At 38.9% G+C, this 26,098-nt stretch overlaps 1 protein-coding gene across 7 annotated transcripts in view; it reads left to right on the top strand.

Annotated features, from left to right (window-relative positions):
• Positions 1 to 26,098, top strand: part of CDKAL1 (CDKAL1 threonylcarbamoyladenosine tRNA methylthiotransferase) — a 700,075-nt gene that overhangs the window by 287,047 nt on the left and 386,930 nt on the right. For all 7 annotated transcript variants that reach the window (XM_077769569.1, XM_077769571.1, XM_077769566.1 and 4 more), the window contains one exon: positions 6,586 to 6,689. In XM_077769569.1, the coding sequence (XP_077625695.1) occupies positions 6,586 to 6,689 (104 nt within the window). The remainder of the gene's footprint in view (positions 1 to 6,585; positions 6,690 to 26,098) is intronic.

Here is a 26,098-nt window from a genome sequence, read left to right as displayed (position 1 = left end):
GTCCAGAGAGCAGAACGAACGCGCATCATCAGGCACTGGAACGGCAGGGCCTGCGCATATCATGGTGCCGCTTGAAGAGAAAGTCTGAGAGAACCTGAGCAGTAGGATCTAAAAAGACGTTGCACCTCATGTGAGATGACACACTTCGCCCTGAGCCAGCAGGAGGGTGAAAAACAAAATTATAAACAGGGATGAAATAACGGGTGTGGGCTAATGGATGGAAAAGCAGCTTAGCCTTAGGTTTCCAAAGAATAAAAGAGAGAAACCTATTTTAGACAAGTAACTTCACACACAGGATAATAAGGACCGACCACATCTTGGAATACATAGGCCCCGTTGCTTGTGTCTCATGTCACATGGTTGATGGTTTTATTACTTGCATCCATATGTAGATAGGATGTTTCACACACATTTCTTCTAGGGAGTCAGACTGGTATGGAAACAGTGTGAAGTTTGAAATCCGACAGGCCTTGAGGCGCCTGGGTGCCTCGGTCGGTTAAGTTTCCAACTTCAGCGCAGGTCATGATCTCCAGGTTTGTGGGTTCAAGCCCCGTGTCGGGCTGTGTGCTGACAGCTCAGAGCCTGGAGCCTGCTTTAGTCCTGTGTCTCCCTCTCTCTCTGCCCCTCCCCCGCTCATGGTCTGTCTCTCAAAATAAACATTAAGAAAATTTAAAAAGAAAGAAAAAAGACATTTGGAAGGCCTAGATTTGAATCTCAGCTATTACATGTCTTAAGCAAGCTGCTTACCAGATTCCACCCCTCCCCACAACCAGCACCCAGTTTTACTGAGGTACAGTTGACGTGTAAGGTGTAAGTCCGAATTATACAGTGGAATGATTTGATATATGTATATATTGTGAAATGCTTACCACAGTCCCTTTAGTTAACGTATTTCATTTCCCATGATTAAGTCTTTTTTCTTGTGATAAGAGCTTTTAAGATCTAGCTCTCAAATTTTCAAATATATGATATAGTTACAGTCACCATGCTCTATATTACATCTGTAGAACTTAAGTAGCTTATAACTAGAAACATACCTTCACATGACCTTCACCCCTTTCTGGCAACCAGCAGTCTCTTCTGTGTTGCTATGAGTTTGTTTTTAGGTCCCACCTATAAGTGAGGTCATACACTATTTGTGTTTCTGTCTGACTTACTTCACATAGCATAATGCCGTCACTGTTCATCGGTGTTGTTGCAAATGGCAAGATTTCCTTCTTTTTTTATGGCTCAATAATGTTCCATTGTGCATGTGTGTGTATATATATACATGCACACCATGTTTTTTATTCATCTGCTTATCTGTTGGAGAAACCTAAGTTATTTCCATGACTTGGCTTTAGCAAATAGTGCAGTGACAATGAGGATGCAGATACCTCTTTGAGATAGTGATTCCCTTTCTTTGGATATATACTCAGATATGCAAATGCTGGACCATATGGTTGTTGTATTTTTAACTTTGAGGGACCTCCATACTATTTTTTTTTTATGGTGGCTGGACCAGTTTACGTCTCCACCAACAGTGGCCAAGTATTTCCTTTCTTTTGTCTCCATCCTTGCTAACACTTGTTATTTCTTGTCTTTTTGATAATAGCCTTTTCAGCAGGTGCGAAGTGATATCTCATTGTGGTATTGATTTATGTTTTTTTGATGATCGGTGCTGTTGAGCACCTTTCCATGTACCTGCTGGCCATTTGAATATCTTCTTTGGAAATGTCTATTCAGATTCTTTGGCCATTTTAAATTGGATTATTTGAGTTCCTTATATAAAGCCCCTAACAGATATTATGAATCTCTTATTATGGAGTACTAATCAAATATTTAAATGACTTATTGTATTAGGAATTAGATGTGTGGTTTGAAAATATTTTATTTCATTCCATAGGTTGCCGTTTCATTTTGTTGATCACTTCTTTTGCTGTGCAGAAGGTTTTTAGTTTGATGTAGTTCCACTTGCTTGTTTTTGATTTTGTGGCTGTGCTTAAGTGTTACATCTGAAAAATAATTGCCAAGACCCATGTCAAGGAAGTGTCTTCCTGTGATTTCTTCTAGAACTTTTATGATTTTCTACGGTCTTAAATTTAAGTCTTCAGTCCTTTTCAAATTTATCATTGTGAGTGGTATAAGACAGTGGTCTTGTTTAATTCTTCTGCATGGAACATTCATTTTTCCTGGCAACATTTATTGAATAGACTAACCTTCTCTCTGTTGAGTATTCCGTGAGTCAAATTGAGTGTTTACACATAGGCTTAGTTCTGAGCTCTTCATTCATTTCCATTGGTCTCTTTGCCTCTTTCTATGCCAGTACCGGGCTATTTTGATCACTGTGACCATTGTAATCTTGTGTAAAACCAGGAAATGTGATGCTTCCAGCAACGTTCTTCTTTCTCAGGATTGTGTTGGCTATTAAGAGTCTTTTGTAGTTTCATACAAATCGTAGGATTGTTTTCTCTTTTTCTATAAAAAAATGCCATTGGATCTTGATAGGGGTTACATGGTATCTGTAGATGCTTTTGAGTAGTATGGACATTTTAACAATATTAAATCTTCTAATACATTGGCATAGAATATTTTTCCAATTATTTGTATCTTCTTCAGTTTTTTCCATCAGTATCTCACTGTTTTCAGTGTATAGGTTTTGTTTTTTGTTTTTTTTTACCTCTTTGGTTAAATTTATTTCTTACTGTTGTTTCTAGTGTTATTGTAAGTGATATTTTCTTTATTTATTTTTCAGATAAATTGTTGCTAGTGTATAGAAATGCTAGCCTTTTTTGTATGTTGATTTGGTATTCTCTAACTTTCCTGAATTCATTGATTAGATCTAACACTTTTTTAGTAGAGTTTATGCTTATAAAATCATGTCATCTACAAATGTAATTGTACTTTTTCTCTCCGATTAAGATGCATTTTATTTCTTTTTCTCACCTAATTACTCTGGTTAGAACTTACTTCACTGTGTTGAAGAGGAGTTTCACTCCTATTCAGAGTGGATAGCTTTGTCTTGTTTTTGACCTCAGAGAAAAAACTTTGAACTTTCACCATTGAATATGATGTAAGCCATGGACTTCCCACATACAGTCTTTATTGTGTTGTGGTACAGTATTCTATACCCAATTTGTTGAGAGTTCGTGTTATGAATGGGTGTTGACTTTTGTCAGATGGGTTTTCTGCATCTACTGAGATGAACATGTAATTTTTATCCTTAATTCTATTAATGTGTTGTATCACATTTATTCATTTGTGTATGTTGAATCATCATTGTTTGCATGGGATGAATTCTGCTTGATCATGGTGTATGATCCTTTTGTGTATTGAATTTGGTTTGCTAGTATTCTTTTGAGATTTTTTGCATCTGTATTCATGAGGGATATTTACCTGTAGTTTTCTTTTCTTCAAGGGTCATTATTTGGCTTCGATATCAAGATAATACCAACCTTGTAAAATGAGTTTGAGAGTGTTTCCTCCTCTCTTGCCTTTTGGAGGAGTTTGAAAAGAATTCATATTCGTTCCCTTTAGGTATTTGGCAAAATGCAACAGTGAAACCATGTGGTCCTGTGCTTTTTGATGGTAGGATATGGTATAGTCTCTTTAATTATTATTGATCCATTCAGATTTTCTGTTTCTTCATGATTTAACCTTTGGGGGTTGTATGTTTCTGGGAATTTGTGCATTTCTTCTACGATTGACTAGTTTTTGGCCAATGGTTGTTCATAGTATAGTATCTTAAGACTTGTGTTTCTGTGGTATCAACTGTATTATCAGACATTTCTTCATCTGTAAGACGGAGATAGTAACATTCGACTCTAGAATGATGAATGAGATAATGTGTATAAAACATCTAGGAAAGTAACTGATGCTCAATCAAGGCTAAACAAAAGTGAGTTACTCTTGGGGCGCCTGGGTGGCTCAGTCAGTTAAGCATCCGACTTCAGCCCAGGTCATGATCTGGAGGTTCACGATTTTGAGCCCAGCTTCAGTCTCTGCCCTGACGGTTCAGAGCTTGGGAGCCTGCTTCAGTTTCTGTGTCTCCCTCTCTCTCACTGCCCCTCACCTGCTCGCTCATGCTCTCTCTCTCTCTCTCTCTCTCACATACACACACACACACACACACACACATTCTCTCTCTCTCTTTCTCAAAATAAACATTAAAAAAACTTTTTTTTTTTTTTTTAAATGTCTTACTCTCTCAGGGAAAGGCCAACAACAATTCTCTTTTCCTTTCTCATGGAACAGGCGGGGATTGAATAGGGAAGACTGATAGCACCTGGGGAGAGTGTGTTTTATCTCAAAAAAAAAAAAAGGGCTAGGAAGAAAAGAGGGTTAGTTTTTTAAGATCATATAATTGGATGAACAATAAAAATCCTTTCAAAGTATGTGTTACTTAAGTGTGCCATGCAGGGGCACTTGGGTGGCTCAGTCAGTTGGGAGTCTGACTTCGGTTCAGCCCATATTGGGGCTTCAGATCCCTTGTCTCCCTCTCTCTCTCTGTCATCCGCCCCACATACTCTCTCACAAAAATAAACAATAAAAAAAATTGCCATGCAAAAAAAAATATATTTTTTTGCATCAAGTATTAACAAAATTATGCATTGGCTAGGTTTAATTATTAAATGTTCAGTTTTTCTCATTTTGAAATTTTAAAGGATTCATGTAATGATGGTGTTTTAAATCATGCTACTGATTATAACAGTTGAATTAGCGAAGATTTTTTTTTTCATTTGGTTTTGTTCAGTGTTGTTGAGCCTTTTTGGTGTAGGACTGTTTTATTATGTTGTAACTGTTTCTTTTTTTTTTAATTTTTTTTTTTTGATGTTTTATTTTATTTCTAGGAGAAAGAGAGAGAGAGGGAGAGACAGCGTGAGCAGGGGAGGGTCAGAGAGAGAGGGAATCACAGACTCTGAAACAGGCTCCAGGCTCTGAGCTGGCAGTCAGCACAGAGCCCGATGCGGGGCTCAAACCCATGAACCGCGAGATCATGACCTAAGCGAAAGTCGAACGCTTAACCGATTAAGCCACCCAGGCACCCCTATAACTGTTTCTTTTATAATGACAAAATTTACAATAATAAGAGAATGTTATGAGCAATTTTATGTCAGTAAAATGAGCAATCTGGAAGAAATGGACAAATTCCTAGAAACCTATAAATTACCAAAACTGAAATAGGAAGAATTAGAAAATTTGAACAGACCCATAACCAGTAAAGAAATCGAATGAGTAGTCAGAAATCTCCTACAAAACAAGAGTCAAGGGCCAGATGGCTTTCCAGGGGAATTCTACGAAATGTTTAAAGAAGAGTTAACACCTATTCTCTTGAAGCTGTTTCAAAAAATAGAAATGGAAGGAATACTTCCAAACTTTTTCTTTGAAGCCAGCATTACCTTGATTCCAAAACCAGACAAAGATCCCACTAAAAAGAACTACAGACCAGTTTCCCTGATGAACATGGATGCAAAAATCCTCAACAAGGTGTTAGGCAACCAGATCCAACAATACATCAAAAAAATTATTCACCACGACCAAGTGGGATTTATATGTGGGATGCAGGGCTGGTTCCATATCCGCAAAAACCATTTGATGTGACTTATCACATCAAAAAAAGGAAGGACAAGAACCACATGGTCCTCTCAATAGATGCAGAGAAAGCATTTGACAAAATACAGCATCCTTTCTTAATAAAAACCCTTAAGAAAGTGGGAACAGAAGGATCATACCTCAATTATGATTATAAAAGCCATATTTGAAAGACCCACTGCTAATACCATCTTCAGTGGGGAAAAATGAGAGCTTTCCTCTTAAGGTTAGGAATAAGACAGGGATGTTCACTCTCGCCACTATTATTCAATATAATAACAAAGTTTATTTAAATTATTTTTTAAAAATTTTGAGAGTAGAGCCAACATTTTAGTTTTTCAAAGGTGATTCTTTATCATATCTGTAGACATTTGGGAAATGTATTTTTTTATTTTTCAAAACTAATAGTGTTATTCTCCTTGTTTACTTTCTCTAATATAATCCTAGGGAGTATTCTTTGGGCTTTTTTTAATATATATATTTTTCTGACTTCGGAAGTGAAAAATACTGTCTTAAAATTTCTAAGTCTTTAGTGTATTCTTTGTGTGAGAATGCTATGTTGCCTTTTTATTCTTATATCATTAGTTAAATGAATATGCTTTATCATTTCTAATAATACAGTATACATAAGCAATACTAAGTTTTTATTTTTATGATGGCCAAGCAATGTCAGTGATTTAAAAAAAAATGTGGATCTTGAACTTCTTTAGATTAATCAATCATTCTAAGTATAAACTTTGTTCCTCATCAGTATGTTCATTTGAAGATAATACTACGTGATTTGTACAATCATTGTTTGAATAGTTGAATCTTAAAAGAATTGCAAATTGTAACTTCTATGCCTGGTGGAAATAAAATAAGTATGAAATATGGTAGATATTGGCTTTTTAAGTATTTCTCATATAAAGTGGGACATGTCACTAAACTAACATTTTGGTGCATGTTTTGTTTTCCATGTTAAGTATGTACTATTTTTAAAAACTGGAGCCTCATTTATTGCTGTCATTTGAACAGGTGTCTCAATGCTTGTACTTACTGCAAAACTAAACATGCCAGAGGAAATTTGGCCAGTTATCCAATTGATGAACTAGTCGATAGAGCCAAACAGTCTTTTCAAGGTAAGAGTTTCTAGAATTATGTGCGATTGTACCACTTTTCCAGCTCCTTATCATGTATTTTGAGTGTTATCACCCATTTTCACTTCATAGAAAAGACAAAAAACGAAAACAGAATGAAATCAGTGACCATCTGAAGTGTGTTAAGACTCTTGTGGACTGAGTGAAATACTTTTCAAGATTTCTACCTCTTTCTTTGATGATTTTTGGACCATTTAGAAAATAGAATGTTTCCAGGAGTCTCAGAAAAGGTAGATTTCACGATCTACCAATAAAGGTAGCTCTCTTTATCCGCAGAACTGTTGAACCAGTAAAGAGTGGCACCGCTATAGAATCCTAATGAGAGTAATGGCTTTGTGTGGGTGGCCAGCTACTTCTGAGTCATCAGTTGCTGGAAAATGTGATTGTTTAGGTACCTCTCAGCATATAATAAGACTTATCTTTGACATGCGTCATGGCTGTGTTGATACATAACTTCTTATTAAACCATAAACTTCCTCTTTTGTCTTTGTTTATAATATCTGTGTATAACATTGGTGTGTCTTTACAGCCGACGCGATACAGTAGACTATATCTATTGTCTCATAGTCATGTGGGTTAATAGTTATTGGTGATGTACTTCCCCTTTTAGCAAGGAACTCGGAATGCTGCTCAAAGTCAAAGTATGAGTTCTTATTTAAATAGTACTTTAAATGAAGTAGGCGTTTCTTTATTTACTCTGTGTAAAGGTTTTATCAACATGAATTTGGAATGCTCTTTATAATAGAAAAGTACCTTGATTGATTAATTGATTGACTGATGAACACCTCCCAACAATTTTTTTCCTACTTTTACGTTCTTAGTTCAGTCCTCGCCTTCATTCACATTCAACTTGTATTGAACAAAAAATAAAAGGCAACACATTGACTTTTACCAGCGTTCTGTTTTAGAGCCCAGTAATTATCTTACCTGAAGAACAGTCTCAGTGATAGTCTTCTGTACGACAGGACTACATTAAGAGTTTTTCAGAAAGGGCATAAATTTGCACAGAAACTTAATCTGTTTGAAAAATGATGCCTTTGCTGGTGTTCTGAATTGGTGTTTATTTTTCCATATATCTGTCAGATAATGATGGGGATATTAAAACTCTATGATCTATCCACCAAACACTGCAAATTGGTAGGAGTATGAGTTAGTTCTTTCAAAGGACTTTTACAACATTATGCATTTCTAACCGCAACTAAATATAACTGGAAAAAACCTTCTCATTTTACTCTGAAAAGTTAATTTACTTAAATATGAAACTGTTAAATCACCATCTAGAAAGTGAACGTATTCCTTTGGCTCCCTTATAACTATCCTCACCTATAACCTTTGATGACATTTGGACGTGATTGCTTTATGACTTAGCATGGACACATTTATGTATTATGTTTGACTTGAGGTAAAAACCAGAAAGGAATAATCCTAGTTTTTATAAACTAATTATAGATTTTTTCTAAAGATATCCAGCTTAGCTCTCTGATTTATCTTTAGAAATGCCCTCAGAGCAATACAAGTACGTGTGTGATTGCTGTCCGACTTGAGTTGTCCCTTAATGTCGTCGTATCCAAGTGGGTTGGGCCAGTTAAGGTGAATGTTTCAAAGTATGTATCAGAGGTTAGCAGTGACTTAGTGTTTATTTATAGAGGAAGTATTAGAAGAGATTTATTTAGTATTGCTTTCATCAGCATGAGTATGTGTGTGTCTGCGTATGTTCTTTTTTGTTCCCAACCATAGAATGCTGGCAATGTAACGTTTTTCTATTGTCATTTTACCTGTATATTAGAGTTGAAACTGAATGCTGCTTTTTGGACTGGTGAACTCATTTGATTGATGTATGGTACTGTTACTAAAATATTGAGGTCATAACTTCCTAGGCAAACCAGTGTGGTTAGGAAAATTTTGAGTCATCAGGTATTTGATGTACTTTGCCATAGGAGAGTTTGAACTTGAAATGGTCTGCTGCTGCTTACCAGCTGCTGTGGTGAAGAAGGTACTTGGCCCCTTCAAGCCACAGTTTTCTCATTACTGTGACATTTAGCCCTGCTTGTAGTTAGAATTCGATATAGCTTCTATGAAATAATTGACTGTTTTTTTTTTTTATGAAGAAGACATGTTATTTAAACTGTAGGAATTTCAAGTGAATCCAAGAAGTCTAATTTTGAGTGAGAATATTGGAACATCTATAACAGACATTAATGACTAGAGTCAAATGACAGGTTTTCTTTTGCTATTAAAATATGTTTTATGAAAAACGTCTCTATAAATAGAAACTACTTAGTGTGACAGTTACCTCTCATTCTCTTAATTTGAGAAAAGCAGATTCATGCTGAGGATGGCCTTACAATCTTTTTCCACTCCAGGAAGTATCTGTTGATAACTCACATTTTAAAACACACTGAGTTAGTTCATTATCTTTTTTCTGCAGAAGGCATTGGGAATTTACTGGTCTGACAGAATTTCTGTGTTTGAGCTTTAGAATTGTGAAGCATAATTATGAAGGTAAATATAATAGAAGAGAAACCTCTTATCTCTGTGCCTCTTGCATATTTAGTTCTTTAGTAATCCAGGTGTTAGGAATATTCTTTAAACTAGAACTCCTTAAATTCTTCAGTACACCAGTATTCAGTGGCCCTATGATTAATAATAAACAATACGATTCTTTGAAAGGCTACTTTAAGATGAAAACTCTAAGTGTGCTGCTAATAAATTGTAGTCCTAGGAAAGCCACTCTGTCATTGGAAGTTAAAGGAAAAGTACATTTCCTTTCTTTTTCTTAAATTTTTTGATGACTGACTGTGTATGAGAAATACAGAGTGATTTTTAAAAACTCTGAACAAGTTGTAGAATGGGTATCGAACCCAGGTTGCCTGTCATATGATACATTCAGAGCACAGTTTCTTTCTGAATAGTATATTTATGAAATATTTTATATTCATAAAAATTTGTTTCTTAAGAATTTATTCCTTACAAGTTTATTTCCGGGGGACCTGGCTCACTTGGTTAAGTGTCTGACTTCAGTCCAGTTCATGATCTCACGGCTGATGGTTTCCAGCCCCGCATGTTGGGCTCTGTGCTGACAGCTCAGAGCCTGGAGCCTGTTTCAGATTGTGTGTCTCCTTCTCTCTCTGCCCCTCTCTTGCTTGCATTCTCTATCTCTCTCAAAAATAAATAAACATTAAAAATTTTTTTTAAAAGTTTATTTCCAGTAGTCTAATGAATGAAGCGACTAAGGCCTGACCCAACAGCAAGGGAGCATTCAGAAGAACTGATAAAGTCATTAAATCATGCTGAAGGTACGGTGGTTTCCCAAAGCGCTACAATTATACTGACTGTATGTTCCAGCTGCCAGAAAATGAGAAAGGGAGCTCATTAAATTTTGAATGGATAGCATTGAAGTCAAAATTACTTATATTTTTAAATAGAAACTTTACCTTTTACGTGTGTGCGTGTGTGTGTGTGTGTGTGTGTGTGTGTGTGTCATTTAGTTTATGTTTAGTTTGTTTCCTAGCTTTGTGTCTTTTTGGTGTTTTTTTTCCTTTTCTCGCATCCTAGTCCCTTTGACGTTTTCACCTTTGCAACACGTTTATCATTTTTGTGGCCAGTTGTGAATGGAACCTTTATCAGGTAATGGCAGCTTCTCGTCTCATTGCTCTTACAGACTTGGGACACCATCCCCCTCACCTCCTCACCTGTGCTGAGATTCAGGTTTTAAAAATTCCTAGGCCTCACAGTTTTGGGGGGCTGGGGTTTGACACAGTTGCATTTTAGATATCTAGAAAAACGTGTAAAACTGTGACCAGGACTTTGTTGGGGCCAGAATGAATTTACAAGCTAGTGTTTTCTAGGATATTTGTATTGATTTTTCTCTAGCAGGTAATCAATCAGTTTCAGTTGTATAAGTGATGGAGCAAACCTTTTTAAGTGCATGCTGGGTGAGTGGTGTGTGGAAACACCACCTTCCACTGCCGTCTCTGGAATCAAAATGTGGAGATGATGGATGAGCTATTTTTATAGCTATCGCATGCTTTTCTAGATCTCGTTTGTATGTCGGTACTGTTGTTTTTCTTCCTCATAAATTTGAAAAACCCTCACAAGATAAGTGGCCTAAACCAGTTATGGAAAGGAAAATAAATTGAGGTGAAATATTCAAAACAGGGAGAAAATATCTTGGTGTTCAGTGATTTTAATATTCCTATTGAAATTTTTAAAAAAATTAATTCTGTTTTATTTGAGACATGCAAAGGTACTCTCCATCAAGTGTAGGATTAATTACGAAGTACAACTGGAAAACATTACTTCCTGACCTTTTAGGCAGGAAAGGATATGAGCTATATTTGATTTTTGGAAGTATGAGTTAGATTGTTGGGTTCCGGTGTGTATCAAGCCACATTTAACTCATCACCTTTAGCAATGACTACTGTATATTGATTTGATCTGAGTTCAGAAAAGAGATCAATGATTGCAACCTTTTAATTTATATGGCAGTTATTTGAGTGTCTCTTTTATTCCTTTATCTTTTCATTTGTGCCATGTTCAAAGAGAGAAATTTCTTCTGTAGGATTAATAATGTTAATTTGCATGTTTGTTATACATTAGAAGGATTTTAGGCAGCTTACATTAAATGACTGTGCATGTAATGGACCCTGAAAATAAAAGCTGTATAAAATGTTGTGTTTTTCGAAAGGGAAAGTAATTTTACTAACTGGTGAATCTTGGCTCTCCAGAAGAATAAGGAAATATGGTGATTTATGTACTTTGACATGAGTATGAAAAAGGAAGTGTATAGTTTATAATGAGACATATACATGTTTGAGGCTATAGACACAAAGAATTGCGTTCCTTTCCTAAAAGACATTGAATAATGTAATAAAAATGCTGTTAGCTGGTAATATCTAGAAATTCAAGGTATAGTCTCTACATAGTGTTTTCTTCTGTTGATTCTTTAAGAAACCCAAAATATAATATTAAATGGTAACTTTTCAAAGAAATTTTAATGAGACACCTACATGTCGTGTACCTAATCCACGTAACTTGGTGAGGGGACCTAATGCCTAAACGGGTATTTGTCAGATATCTGATCTAAATAAGCTGAGGTTAATCACTTTGATTTTGGAGAACGCTAGTTAAGGCTGCCCATGGCAAAGCAGAGTGTAGTTTACCTGGCCTTTATCTCTTCAGATCTATAAGTTTCTAAGTCAGTGGGGTTCAGACCTTTTCTTAGCCATAAAGGGAATCCTTTCTGCAAATGAAATTTGAGAAGTAAGAGCTGAGGTGAGGTTGAAGCAGAGGTGAGGCCCTATTTAATGAGCTCTAACCTCAGAATCTTTCCTCAGAACGCTTGGACTCCAGCTGAATACTCTGGTGTACAGGTTTTCCCCGCTTTCCGAAAGTAGAGCATCCCTGTGAACTATTTTGTAAGCCCAAGGGGCGTAAAGCAAAGGAGCAGTTACCATTCATTTGTATGGAAAAAAACTTTTGAATATTTCCCAGACTCAAAAAATAACCACCCTCTCTTAGGTTTTTCTGATACCTTATGACACATCTTGCCAGGGGTCCACAAAATAAATGGAGCTAAAGCACAGAGGCTCCCAGACACGTTTCAGATCTGTGGCCACTCGATGCCGAGAGCTGAGGGTGGTCCTCCAGGAAGGAGCTCCGAGGGTCCGCCCTCGCTGCCCCGGCTGAGTCCTGCCCTCTCCTCGAGTGGCGGGCCGCGAAGCATGCTGATGCTGTTTTCACTTTTCGCCTATTTTCGTAAAAACAAAAATCCTCTTTGGATTTCTTTGAGTTAGCGGAAGACAGGTAGCAACATGAGTCTTTCATAAAAGCAGAGTGGCCTAACACGAACTTCAGAACAATGAGAGATGCCTGTGTGCCTTAATACATCAATCCAGGTGTGGCTGATGTTTTCTTGAAAGGGCCGGGTGGTAAGTTCTTTAGGCTTTGTGGACCCTAAAATAGCTGTTGCAAGTTCATTTCCGCCCTTGTAGCATGAAAGCAGCCACAGACAATACATAAATGAATGGGTGTGGCTGTGTTCCATTAAGGCTCTATTGGTGATGGGAATTACAGATGAAAGGATTCATTGGTCAACTTTGGGGAAAGCTAACTTAAACAAATGGGAGAACGGTCTCTGGAAGAACTTGCTGTTGTTTCTAATATGCTAATATTTGCCATAAGTCCCTAAGAGAAGTAGGATGTGGTCTTCAGGGCCTGATGTTGATCTCGGGTTGATCAGTGTTCTCCGTCTGGCTGCTCATTTGAGTCACCTGGCAGTTATAAAACCAAAGCCAGACTTCGGCCTGTGTCCCGTTCCTGACGAGTGCACCCACACCTCCTGTGGACGGGGGAGCCCTGCCTGTTCTAAGGTACAGGGCCCTCTGATGTCTACCCAAGGCTGGGAACTAGGGTTGAGAACCATCAGTGTAGACAATTTTTGGTGGAAGCTACAAAATGAAGTGACCCCGCCCACGCCTGTTGAGAGGGATCTTGAGGAGGGTACCGGCCAAGTAGTACGGAATGGGCAGAGTCTGGGAAGTAGGAAGGAAGGCCTGAGTGCTGTGCGTTTGCTCCCACCCTGAGATGGTGTCGGAATCCACAGGTGCCTGTGTAAGTTAAAAGGGTGCAGTGACTTTTGTCATCCCCAGGGTATCACGAAAGGGTCAGCTGGCATTTACTATTTACTGTGCGCTACTGGGGACTAAAAAGATGAAAAGGAGAAAACAAAGCAGGATTCTTGTCTTGAAGGGGTTCCTCTTAGTCTAGAAGGATAGGGTGACAGGTTGGGCTGACGGAAATTAAGGTGCGCGGACTCACACGGAGCAGGTCTTCAGGTAACAAAAATCACTGAGCCTTTTAACATCAGTAAGCACCTTTGGATCATGAAAACGTCCATCGTCAGTCTGAGGCCGTGTCCGCGGATCAGCCACACTTGTGTACCTGCCCACCTTCCCCGACTCAGCCAGCGTTTCTCCTCAGAATCCGTCTCGACACAGAGCGCTTGTCGGCCACTGCCGCTGGAATACACTTACAATCCAAAATCGAATCTACTTGCCACTCTGGGTCTTGAGGTTCATGTGATGCTAGAGGCCTGTGAAGGAGAGAAATGAGCAGTGACTCTTGAACTGAAGTCACTCTTAGAACTATTATTTTTCCATTCAACAAGTGTTTACCAGCATTGGTCAGAAACAGTTCATGTCTCTGCTAGTAAGCACATGGTTTAGGAAAGTGGACATAATAATACTTTATTAAAATCAGCCATTGATTACTTCTGCCAGGAGGCCCCTGGATGAGGTTTGCTGATAACTAAGCAAACAGCTTATTTTGCTGGGAAACAAGGATGCGGTCTGAGGCTGTTCAACAGAATGGCATTTATTTGTAACTCTGGGTTTTCATAGTTCAGGGTACATTTAATCCAAAGTACAGAAAACTGGGAGCTTCCGGGAATGCCTTTTTATATCCGTCCTCGGGAAATCTAGAGTGTAATCAGTCCCCCACTGTTATTGGCAAGTTTCATTTCTTTGCTCCACTGTGTTCTGTGAAACAGTTTGCAAATACCAAGTATAGAAATGTATGTAAAATCACAAGATCCTGGGAAAACCTGAGAACAGCCCAGTATCAGTGCAGAATTGCATCACTGAAAGTGGTCCATGGTCATATACGCAGTGTAGACTCTGAACTTCCTGAGCGTTTATTGTCTATAAGGAAAACACCAACAGCCTGGCCTTGGATTTGGAGATTTTCCCCTGCGAGTCTGCGTGGAGCCTGTCGAGAGATGTGGTTCATCCCCACAGTGTCCGCTTAACACTCACATTCGCCTGCCGGTCTCTGAAAGTTGCGTGTTCTGATGTGCCTTGTTGAACCGTGGAGCCACGTCCTGGAAAGCAGAGCACTCTGAAAGGCTTGCTGGGGAGGCCGAGACACGACGTACCTGGTAGTTGTGGCTCTGTTGTGACTTGGTCCCACTTGCCATTCCCAGCACTCGGTACTCCACGCACCACGAAGGAGTCCCGCAGGCGAGGCTAACCGCTTAGGGGTCTGCGTACACTTGGTTGTCCTGCGAGACGATGCATCGCCGTGCCGGAAGAAGATGTTAAAATTCGCGCTGATTTGTATTTTCTCACCCTCTGGATTTTTCTTTTGGCTGCATTTTGTATTGTACATAATAGACCAGTACAAAAATGCTTGAGTGTGGGTGATGACCTGCGCCTGTGGTGATGCGTTCTTAAATTTTCTGATTGGAGAAAGTGGTTTTTCGAAGTGTGGAGACCACGGATTTAGAGGGGCACACAGTCCGTCTTGCACATTAAACGTGGCTGTTGTAGCCAGACAGCCGGTTAGAGTGGGACAGCTGAGTTCTTTGCTCACTGTCATGGTCCGAAGGGGCCCGTAACCCGTTTGGCTGGAGTGCAGACCCTTCTGCTATTGACATCCAATAGGCAGCTAATAAAGTCGATGTCTTTTGGAGGAAAACTAAAGCACCTGGTGCGGACTCTTCCCATGCATCTCTGCTCAGGGACAGACTCCTTGTCGTCGTTAGCACATTTCCCCTTTCCTTCGATCTGCACTTGAGGCCAGAAGACCGGGCGCAGAGAGCACTGGGCCCGGCGGGTGTGGCGGCCTGCTCACTGCTTTAGTAGGTGCTCAGCAAATGCTGAATGAGTGGCTGCTCTTGGAACCGATGACGCTTGATGACGTTCCTCATGTGACCTGGAGCCTGCAATGAAAACGTAGCCTGGAAAAACTGAATTTTACCGTGAGCAAGAGATACTGTTCAGTTTCGGCAGCCCTTCGGGCGCGCTTGGGTACCGTGTCCTTACAACGCAGGCTTAGTTTTGTAACACCAGCTGTTTAGTGGTGGTGGATTTCCAAGATTTGCAGCAGAGAAATAATTTACTTTTGGAAATTATTTCCTGATTTAACGGGTGTCTACAATTTCACCGAGTGGCTGTATCTACTTAGGTGCACATTTTCGTTATAAATGTGTGTGTGTGTGTATATATATATATGTGTATATATATATACACACGTTTGCTTTGAGGTTTTTTTTTTCCCTCCCTCTTTTACTAAGCAGATTTCTGCAAAAGATGTTTGGTGACGAGGGGACCAAAGTTAACCAAAGGTTTGCTTTCAGCGTTTGCTCTGAGGCTGATCTGTCTCTAAGATCATTTTGGTGAACTTTAAAGGCTGCAAGTTAGTTTTGGAAGGTTGTTTAATGGAATTTTAATAGCCCTGGAAAGATGTGAAAAGTGATACTGCTACCTGGTGGTTTGTAAACCTGACCTTTGTGAGATGTTTTCTGGGCAAAAGTACTACTTTGTGATGCCAGCAGCTTTTATTGATTCTCTAGAGTCTGCAGTTTTCTGACACTGGCTGTCAATTCATTCCAGCTGAAAAATTATTAAATTTCTTCTCCTGCTTGTGTAGATATTAAATTGCAGTAAACATAACTTGCACAGCGTCAGGTATGGCGAGCATAATTTTCTATATGAAAAAAAAATATTTGTTACTAGGACTGTCGCTGTTCTGCAGAGGTTATAAATTCCTGAACTTCTTTTTATTTGTTGCTCTCAGTAATATTTATTTCTCTTGGTGAGTTCCAGCACATCTCTTGTTATTTGTAGTGTAAGAAAGAAAAGTTTGATTTAGGTTGTGAACTTTAAGAAAATAAGCCCCTTAGCTCATCATGTCTGGTTCTGTCAACAAAAGAGAGAAGAGAACTTGTGGGTAATAGGGTTTAACCAGTGAAAATATAATTGGGGAAGAATGGGCAAGATCTGGTGGGAGAATGAATTGAGTGAATAAGGGAAAGAAAGAATGAATATGATGACCATACCCTATACATAGAGCTTTTTGATGTGTTCTGTTTTAGTAACGGAAGGCGGTTGAGGGTTTGGTAGTAATCGTGTATAGAAGCCGATCTCCAGCTTTGCTGCCTCTGTGAATAACCCTGGACCTTTGGGGTGTACGTTTTAAATGCAGACAGGTGGCCAGATTCCCGGTTCAGTACGTCTCCCCTTGGCCTAGGGATTTGCATTTTCAAATGAATTGCACCAAAGGACTCAGAAGCGCGTGGCAAGGACCACTTCTAGAAACTTCTGTCTGGAAAACATTCGTGATTAAATAAATATACCGAGCCATTTAATCAAAATACACCATGGAAGCGGAGAAGAGACCTACCCCTTACGTGAGGAGATGAAGAAAAGCCTGTGCCCGTTTTCCCCCACGTAATAGATGCCGTGTGTGTCGCCGTCCGTTCCTCCCGTGTCCGGCCTGTCGTCAGAGTGGTGTGTGGCTTTAAAAATGCAGATTCCCAGGCGCCGCCTCGAAAGATTCAGATTCTGTGAGCTAGGCTACAGCCGGGGAGTCTTTATTTGAAAAGCTGCATGGGTTTGGGATTCACCAGCTAGATTTTGTTTGCTTGTGGTCTAGTGCTTTTTGATGTACAAGTTCAGACTCATTTTGTCACTCTTTAAATATTGCTCTTTGGGTATAGTTTGAGTTGAGCCCTTCAAAGCAGAGTGTCAGGCTGCCATAATTAGGAGGACAAAGGGGAATTTAACTCTCCTTTTATAAAACAAATGTGTATCTACAGTGTATCAACATGATTGAAGTAATTAGCTAATTTGTTTTTATAGGTATACTAGGAATATATGTGTTTATGTAGTTTGTAAAGTATCTGTTTCCTGGAGATAAGATGTGCCTTTATTTTTCTTTATCTGAATTTAAGAAATGCTAAATCTATGTGGTAGTTGAAATCTACATTCCTCTAGTTTGGAAAGCATTTACTTTTGATATATTTGCATGATGGAGTATTACACAGTTGTGAATATTAGTGTTTACAGAGTTTATAGTAACCTGGGGAGTGTTGTTTCATAATTGTGTTAAGAAACATAAAAATTACATGTACTTTACAATCACAAATATTTTTAATAAGCAAAAATAATTGAGTACAGAAAAATTGAGAAATTAAGCCAACATGTTACTTTGTTGGAGAGATAAAGAACATATTAAAATTTTTTCTCCTCTTAATATTTTCTGTAAGGACATACCCCTTTACAACTATACAAGCAAAACCAACTTCATTTTTAAAGAATTGCGTATTTTAAATTATCAGAGTTTTTCAGTGTAGAAAATTAAATCACACATATTTGAGTGAGAGTTGCTTTTTATTTTCTGACTAAGATAAGAGAAACAGAAATGTGACTCTTTGAGGCACTTGACAAACTGAAACTTATTTGTATCCAACTTTGGAATTGGTGGATTCTGTTTGACCATAGAGTAGCATGGTATTCTGAGAATTTACTTTTCACAAATAATAAACTATATATAATGAAGACTTCTTCAGGAGAAAGCTGAAAGCTATGTAGCCTAACCTATCCTGTTTCCTGCCCAGCTCTGTGGTTGAAACTGTAATTCTCTGAATAAATCAGAGAGCAGGCTGGGGAGGAAACCTTTGCGGTGATCTTTCACCCTTCACTTTCAGATGAGCTCAAGGATGACAGGGTACCTCCTAAGCTCCCGCTAACTCCCGCAGTTCTCTTAACCACTGTATTTGGCTTCTTCTGTTCCGTGGAACAGCATTAAGAACATCTTCTTTGAAAGACAATTCAGAGAATATGGGGGAAAAAGACCTGTGAGTAGGAGAAGTTTAGGGAAGGGAAGGTTGCCAACTGGAAGACTAAGTGGTAGCTTCTTGGAAAAGGAGAGACTTGGGTCCCTGGAGGGTGGTTTGCATTTGGAAGGAAGTCCGATTGAATTTGGGATCAAAGCCCAGGAGACCCCATGCCATCTGGCTGCGTTCTCCACTCCACGCTCCTCTTATCTTACTGTCTCTCTAATCTGCTGTCCCCCAACTCTTCTTCCTTAGTTCCTTAACACGGCACTCACTCTTCCTCTTTGAAAGGGTTTGCCTGTGACCTTGCCCCGCTGTCTCTTTCATATTAAAGTATTAGCTCCGGTGTGATCTCTTCATGGGGTCCTTCTTCAACAACCCTGTTTAAGGGAATGTTTTACTTCTTCATCTCTGTCATATCACACATTTCCTCCAAAGCACTTAAAATTTGCACTTTTAAGTTTATTTATTTTTGGGAGAGAGAGAGAGAGAGAGAGCATGTCAGTGGAGGAGGGGCGGAAGAGGGGGAGAGAGAATCCCAAGCAATCTCTGCAGTGTCAGCAAGTTTGGCAGTGTGGGGTTCAGACTCATGAACTATGAGATCATGACCCGAGCTGCAATCAAGAGTCAGATGCTTAAAGCGACTGAGCCACCCAGGTGCCCCTGCTATTTTCTTTTTAGAGTAAAGCATAAACAACATAGACTATATATATGGGTGTATTGTCATCTTTTTAGGAAAAACAGATTTGCTTTTTCTAAATACCCTCCCCAGCAGGTGTGAAGTGATAGGCTTCAGTGGTAGGGGCGGGGATAGTAGTGGTGTTTCGTGAACCATGTCTGATAAAGGACTTGCCCTGCGGATATACGTGTACCAGATACGTAGAATGGTCACAGCCCTGAAATGTAGAACACGGTGTTCAGACTGAGAGGGGCTGACTGTAAAGTCATCAAAACAAAAAGATGGGAGTTGGAGATAGAGTATGAAACCAGAAAAGTGGAGAGAAAATAAACCCAAGCACGTGGAGCGTAAATGGGAGCAAGTCTGAACTCGTTAATTAGAAAGGGTCATAGAACTTGCCACTTGCAGCGTGTTGGCGTTGACTCAGGGTTTAAAGACTACGTGTGCAATGGACAAAGCCCACTTTTGGCATAAAAACTCTTTGAAGTATTTGACAGTTAATATTTTCTTCTCCCTGATACCATGTAAATAAACTATTGAAATGTTCTAGTGGACTGTTACTTGGGGATCCCCATTGAATCATATCTTTAATATTCATACTCTGTGTAGATAGACCCCTTCCCACGTTTGCCATCAGCTTGGCCATTGTGACCGGCTTTGGCCATTGGAACAGAAGAGCATAATGCAGGTAGACTTTGTCCTGTACACTGGGCTTGCTCTCGTGGAAGGATGCTTGGAGCCCTGAGCCACTGTTGTTAGGAGGTCTGCCTATGGACAGAGGGATGGGTAGCCACCTTCCAGCTTCCCAGCTGAGACCCCGGGCATGCGAATGAAGAAGCCATGCTGAAGGTTGCAGCTACTATATTGATCAAAAACTAAGTCCAGCTCAGATTACAGAAGTGTGAGTAATAATAAATTATTATTTTAAGCCACTGACTTTTTTAAGCCACTGACTTAAAATTTACTGTTTATTTATTTTTGAGATAGATACAGAGGGCGAGAAAGGGAGGAGCAGAGAGAGAGACAGAGACAGAGATGGAGACACAGAATCCAAAGCAGGCTCCAGGCTCTGGGCTGTCAGCACAGAGCCCGACATGGGGCTTGAACTCATGAGCCATGAGATCATGACTTGTGCTGAAGTCAGACGCTTAACCAACTGAGCCACCCAGGCGCCCCTTAAACCACCAACTTTTATAGTGGCGTGTGTTGTATAGGCATAAGTATGTTGTGGTAGATATTTTTAAGAATGTATTTTAATATAAAAATTTCATAATACCTCTATTATATTTACAACACCTTTTAAGATTAGCCAACTGTATCCAGCATTGCTTTTCATTAAGCTAAATATGGTGGTGATAATAGGATTATGGTTTAAACAATTACTGGCTTACACTGGGAACTGTTAAGCATAGAGAGAATTAAAAATCAGAGAGCCTCATAGTTTATAGTACAGAGTCTAATATGTTAGCCATTGTATCAGTGGATGATAAGAACAATGATTCAGATAATCCCAAGATTCTGTGGCATTTTGGTTAAGAACAGAATAGGTTACGTGCTGTTTTTGTAGTTTGTTAGCTCTGTGGCCTTGAGGAAGCTGTTTGGCTTATTCTCTCTCAGCCTCAGTTTTCTCATCTGATAAGTAACGGAAAAGCATACTTTTTAGATACTCAGGATGAATATTAACCAAGATAACGTAATGGTAAGTCTGTGATACTTTGAGAATACTTAACAAATGGTTGCTGATACCATATTGTTCTTGATGGTATAATAAGAGGGCAAGAAGGAGGAAGAGGAACAGGAGAAAAAAAGGTCGATACCTAAGAAAACCCTCTTGCCATTTTAGTTTTTTTCTTTCTGACTGTATTGTGTGTGTATTTTTCCTACACCCACTTACTTTCACATGCCTGCGCCAGGGCTGCTTTTCAGAAGCAACACTGGACCCTACATGTGCTTCTCACACCTTGAAGAGCATGTGGATCATTTGTGCGTTTTGTGACCCTGCAGGTTTTGTGTCTGTAGGTGTGGGGTGGGGCCTGAGACTCTGTATTTTAAGCTCCCAGACGATGCTGGTATTGGGGTGCTTGCACCACAGCAAGTAAAAGGGGTCTGCAGGGTCACATCGTATTCCTGACCCTTCGCATTTCAGCCGCAGATCTCCTCTCCAGCCACCAGCTCTCAGCATCGTGTACCAGATTATCCTTTAGTCACAACACGTTTTCTTCATACATCCACCATCCACCATGGGGTTTCCCAGGCTTAGTTCAAGTGGTTTGTGTCAGTGTTTTCTTCCTCCACTTCACCTCCTCTGTAATAAGGACTGCATGAATCTTGCTTATCTTTACATCACAATTAATGTTTAATAAATGTGGTTTGCACGCATGCACACGTGCCCTTATGATTCTCATAACTGGAGACCGGAAACTTCATGTTTCGCTTGGTAAGGAAGTAGTGAACGCTCGCAGAATGAACCTTTCCTGTGTCTGGCTGTGGATCCTGGTGTTTGAAGAAATCGTCAGCCAGTGCCCTTGATTGGTAATGAGGGAAAGATGGATTGTCCACAGATGTGAGGTAATTTACGGATGGTAATGTAGATTGAGCACAGTTGAAACTATGTATTTTTTTTGTGAATATTAATGTATACCCATACCATATCATATTAACAAATAATGGCAAACTAGAGAATATTTAAGATAAAATGAATGCTTTACATAGGAAATGTGGAAGAAAACTGGAACCAAAAAGGTATTATCTTTGAAAGGTTTCCTTTTAAAAAAATTGGTTGCTGCGTATTTTATATAAGCAAATTCATGTCTGTCTTTACATCTGTGTTTACTCTGGTTATATCTAGGCTTTATTTTTTAGACTTGAAATAATTTCCATGTAAGACACTGACCTTCATGTACAGTTATACTGACTTGAAGATATAATTTACTGTGTAATTAGTTTTAGTAAAAAAAAAAAAAAAAGGCAGGGGCATGGTGGGGTAGAAGAAACTTGGCACTGTGTTAGAGAATAAATTGAATTGATTTTAAAAATAATTTCTTTAAGTATATTAGCTCAGCATTCAAATGTTTCCAGCAATATGATTTCTGTAGCTAAGTTCTCAAGTAATAGGTGCTCTTTGTAAATTCATAAATATTGCAATTAACTGAAAATTACACCACCTATGAATTTGGAAATTTTGTAATGGTTTTGCTCAGATTGATTACTGTTTTGCATTTTACTGTATATTTCTTGACTTAAAATAATGATACTTAAAATAGATTACTTTCAGTAAATATAAGAGATTGGTTGAAGTATTTTCCCCCAGCACATTAGCCAAGGTTAGTGTGCAGCTTAATCTTAATTGTTGTTGTTATTATTTATTTAACAAACATTTGTCAAGTACCTATTAAGTGGAGAATCTGTGATGGTGAAATGCTGTATACATTTCACATATTCTGTACTGAATGTTGGAACATTAAAAGGTAATTTGTAAGTATGGTTTGATAACAAGTTACAAAACAAATATGTGTTTTTCTTCACTTAAACACAACATGCTGAATTATAAGGTGCTACTGAAAGATGAGTGGCTTGTTCAGAATAATTTAAGTGAAAGGAAAACTAAATAGAAACTTGGACCAGTATGTTTTAGGTAAGACAAGATATTTCTCAAGTTGGGTATCAGCTAAACGTTGACATCTGAGCACGTATTCTGCCGCCATATTGCTTATCATTCTGAAACATGGACTCCAGGATGCAAAATGACTATCACCACGTAAATAGAAATTCATTTTATATGTTGCAAAATATTTATTATGTTCTACCACCAGAAACATAAAATGGGCTCTTTGCACATCCATGGTTTTATTCCTAGTTTTATTTTCATTCTTGTCACAGTGATTTTTTTTCAATGAATGCAAGTGTGATTATAAATATAATTCAGACATTATGCTGTTCTTTGGGCCCTTATGTTCATAAGATTGCCTTCGAAGTGGGCGTCAGGTAATTTTCTCTGTGCTTTTACATCTGGCTTTTCCTCGTTACATTCACCTAGTGAATTATAGGTGCTGGCGCTCCTGTCCCTGTTGCACTGAAGCACAGAGAGGTTACAGTGCACGTCTGAGCAAGAATACTAACATGGCGACTTTCTGATTGATGGGCCAGTGCACTTTGCGTTAGCGAATGCTGCCCCTCAGGGAAAATGTTGTACTCAAATACCTGATATTGCAAATACATTGCTTGCTACAGTGCAGTTTAGTTTATTATGAAAACTGGGGTCATTTCACCAGTTGTGATCATTTTGAGGGAAGCTCTTAGTGGTATTTGCAGTCATCATGTTCTTGGATGGCAGTACTGACACACTTCACAGGTCTTCAGTCTCTTTGGCCATTACTGTTTCAAAAAGATTAGATACCTGTTAAAAACAACAGAACGCTGAAAATCAGATCCAAGCAATAATTTTAGGCTCTAGGAACCTTAACATACTAAGAAAGTGTTTTAATATTTGTTAGTAAATAAGGCTGTATTTAAGGACATTCATTAATTAGTTCAGTAAAGTACACTTAAAACTAACTCTGCTTATTTTGTAAAAATACCCTCTTCAAGTTTGGAAATTAAAAATGTTTAAAAGAACATTCTGGATTGCCTGGTTGGCTCAGTCGGTGGAGCGTGGGACTCTTGATCGCGGAGTCATGAGTTAGAGCCCGATGCTGGGGGTAGAGTTTACCTAATTAAAAACATAATAGTTAAAAAATAAAAAATTCTTCATTGTATATTTTAGAAATGTACATGACATGAATATAGTAATGATGTTAATGGTATAGAACGATCAGCTCTGTTCCATGTGCCTGTTAAGTTGAGGTTTGGGATGCATGAAGTTATTAAAGCTTCTAGTGTACCCATTAGAGTATCTTGGTTGCCTAAAATCTTTGTTCCCCTCATGCCTCAGACCATCACTGGGTGTGCTGTGAATGCGAATTTGAAATCTATTCTCAAACCAATTCCTATCAAAAAAAAAAAAAAAGTGGATTTAAAAAAATGGATTTACAGCCAGACCAGGTACCTCAGAAATGCTGAGTAAATCCAGTTCTTCTTCCGTTGCTAGTTGTGCCTGGTTTTAATTTTAAGCAAATTGCATTTGTGACTGGCTCTTGTTTTGCTTTACTTTCTGAGAACCAGTGCCCCAGAGAAAGAAAAAATAAACCCACTTTTGTTCCTAGTTTATTTGCAAACCAGGTCAGACGCCCTTGATTAGCTCTCAGTTGGAGGATAATTTGAACCTTGACAGATTGAACCCAAACAGCAGGGTTTCTCTCGTCTGGCCAACAGATAGAAAAAATAAAATAAAAGCTAATTCTAGTTCACAAGCCGTACAACAGGACTGAATAAATGTGCAACTGTTAATGAATAGCTATTTCAAATATTTACAAAAGGCTCAAGGAAAAAGAAAAGATTAGCATCTTAGGCAGCTGTTCTAAGGAAAACCTATTAAAAATAAACATGATAAATGATGCTTGAGAGCTAATGTATCTGTCAAATATCGAATACACTCAAAGAAAAAAAACACCATTTCAGGGGGTAAAAAACCCAAAAAACCAAAGACTCTTTTGGGCACAACTCTTTTGCTTTGTGGTTGACACCAGAATTTTGTTCTTATTCTTTTTTAACTTTATCTTTTGCAATCATGGGATATGCATACGGAGAGTATTTTATAGATTGTAAGGTCATGGGTAAGTGAATGGAGTCATTAGAGTTGTGTCTGTTGTGATTAAATTGGTTAGAAACTTGAAAATTCACCTGTATATCATGTGAATGAAGACATACGTTAATTGTTATTTTATGGGATTGCAGATGATACAATGGTTTGAATATGACAGTAATAACATTTTAGCATCATGGCAATTGTGCAAGAAATGCTACATAAAAAGGAAATTATTACTGAGGCAGTGAGGTGCTGGTTCCCGTCACTGATTACAGGCACAGTCACGATTGCCTGCGGGGCTAGTATCAGGCCATGCTAACCTCTTCATGGAAACAGTCTTTTTTTCTCACTTTAGCTAAAATTAAAGCAAACTGGATTTGCCATGTGTTAGCGACTTGTATGGTAGACCTTTAGCGTTCAAGACTTACCATTCGTGTTTTTAACTGTTTCTTGATAACTTGAAAATCTGTAGAAAGAAGCACTTTGAAATTTCTGAGGCTTCAATTTGTATTTGAATAGCTGTATTCTGAGACTGGAGTGGAGGATCAAATTCTCTGTTTGCTCACTGAGTGTAGCCAGCACTTAGAATTCATATCCCAGTGTAAGGGAGAGTGAGCCCCTTGAGGTGTCTAGTTGTAGCTTTCTAAACTTTTGTTTTGTGTCCAAGACGTCACCTGGAGGAAAGCCAATTAATAACGTATAACCTTTGTGAGGTTGGAGATTTGTGGATGGCAAGGATCTACTGTATTAATAGGTGAGTATTTGAAAAGTTAAAAAATACTTAGTAATTTTGATTTGAGGTTGTTTCTAATTTGCAAAAATGGAATTCTAGACCAGGAGTGTGGATCATTCTGTGAAAGTTCAACAGGCATGTTCATCAGTTGAACTGTATTCTGCGGAGAGAGGGGTGCCAGTGGTGCAAACATAAAGCACTTTGGTCATGATGTCAACCAGAAGCCAGGCAGACTGGGTGTGCTGACGTGTTAGCATACCCACTGCAGGTTTCCGGCTGCTTCCAGAGCAGTGCAGGTGTGTGGCCATCTGGAGCCCTTTCGAGGGAGGGCGCGTCTTACTAGGGAGACCGAGGTGAAGACCACCAGAGTCTTGGGACCTGAGGTTTGGGCCCTTGCTCGTTGCTCCCACCTCATATCCCGTTCCTGTCCAGCAGTGTCTTCATTGATCCATTTCTCCTGGCCCCATGCAAATGGACGAGATTGAGCCCCACACAGTTACCTATCGCCTGGAATATGCTTTAATCACCATTAATTCATTCCTGCCTGCTAATGGAGAGGTTAGAAAGTAGAGGGGAGGTGACTGACAACACGTAAGACTGATATATACAGGGAGCACGAATAAGTAAGGAGTGAGGAGAGAAGGAAGAAGCCAACTGATTTAGTCTTTTAAGCCACATG

Source organism: Crocuta crocuta, unplaced genomic scaffold (genome assembly GCF_008692635.1).
Source record: "Crocuta crocuta isolate KB4526 unplaced genomic scaffold, BGI_CrCroc_1.0 scaffold145, whole genome shotgun sequence".
In the NCBI taxonomy this organism is placed as follows: Eukaryota; Metazoa; Chordata; class Mammalia; order Carnivora; family Hyaenidae; genus Crocuta; species Crocuta crocuta.
This window is presented reverse-complemented; position numbering and strand designations above follow the sequence as displayed.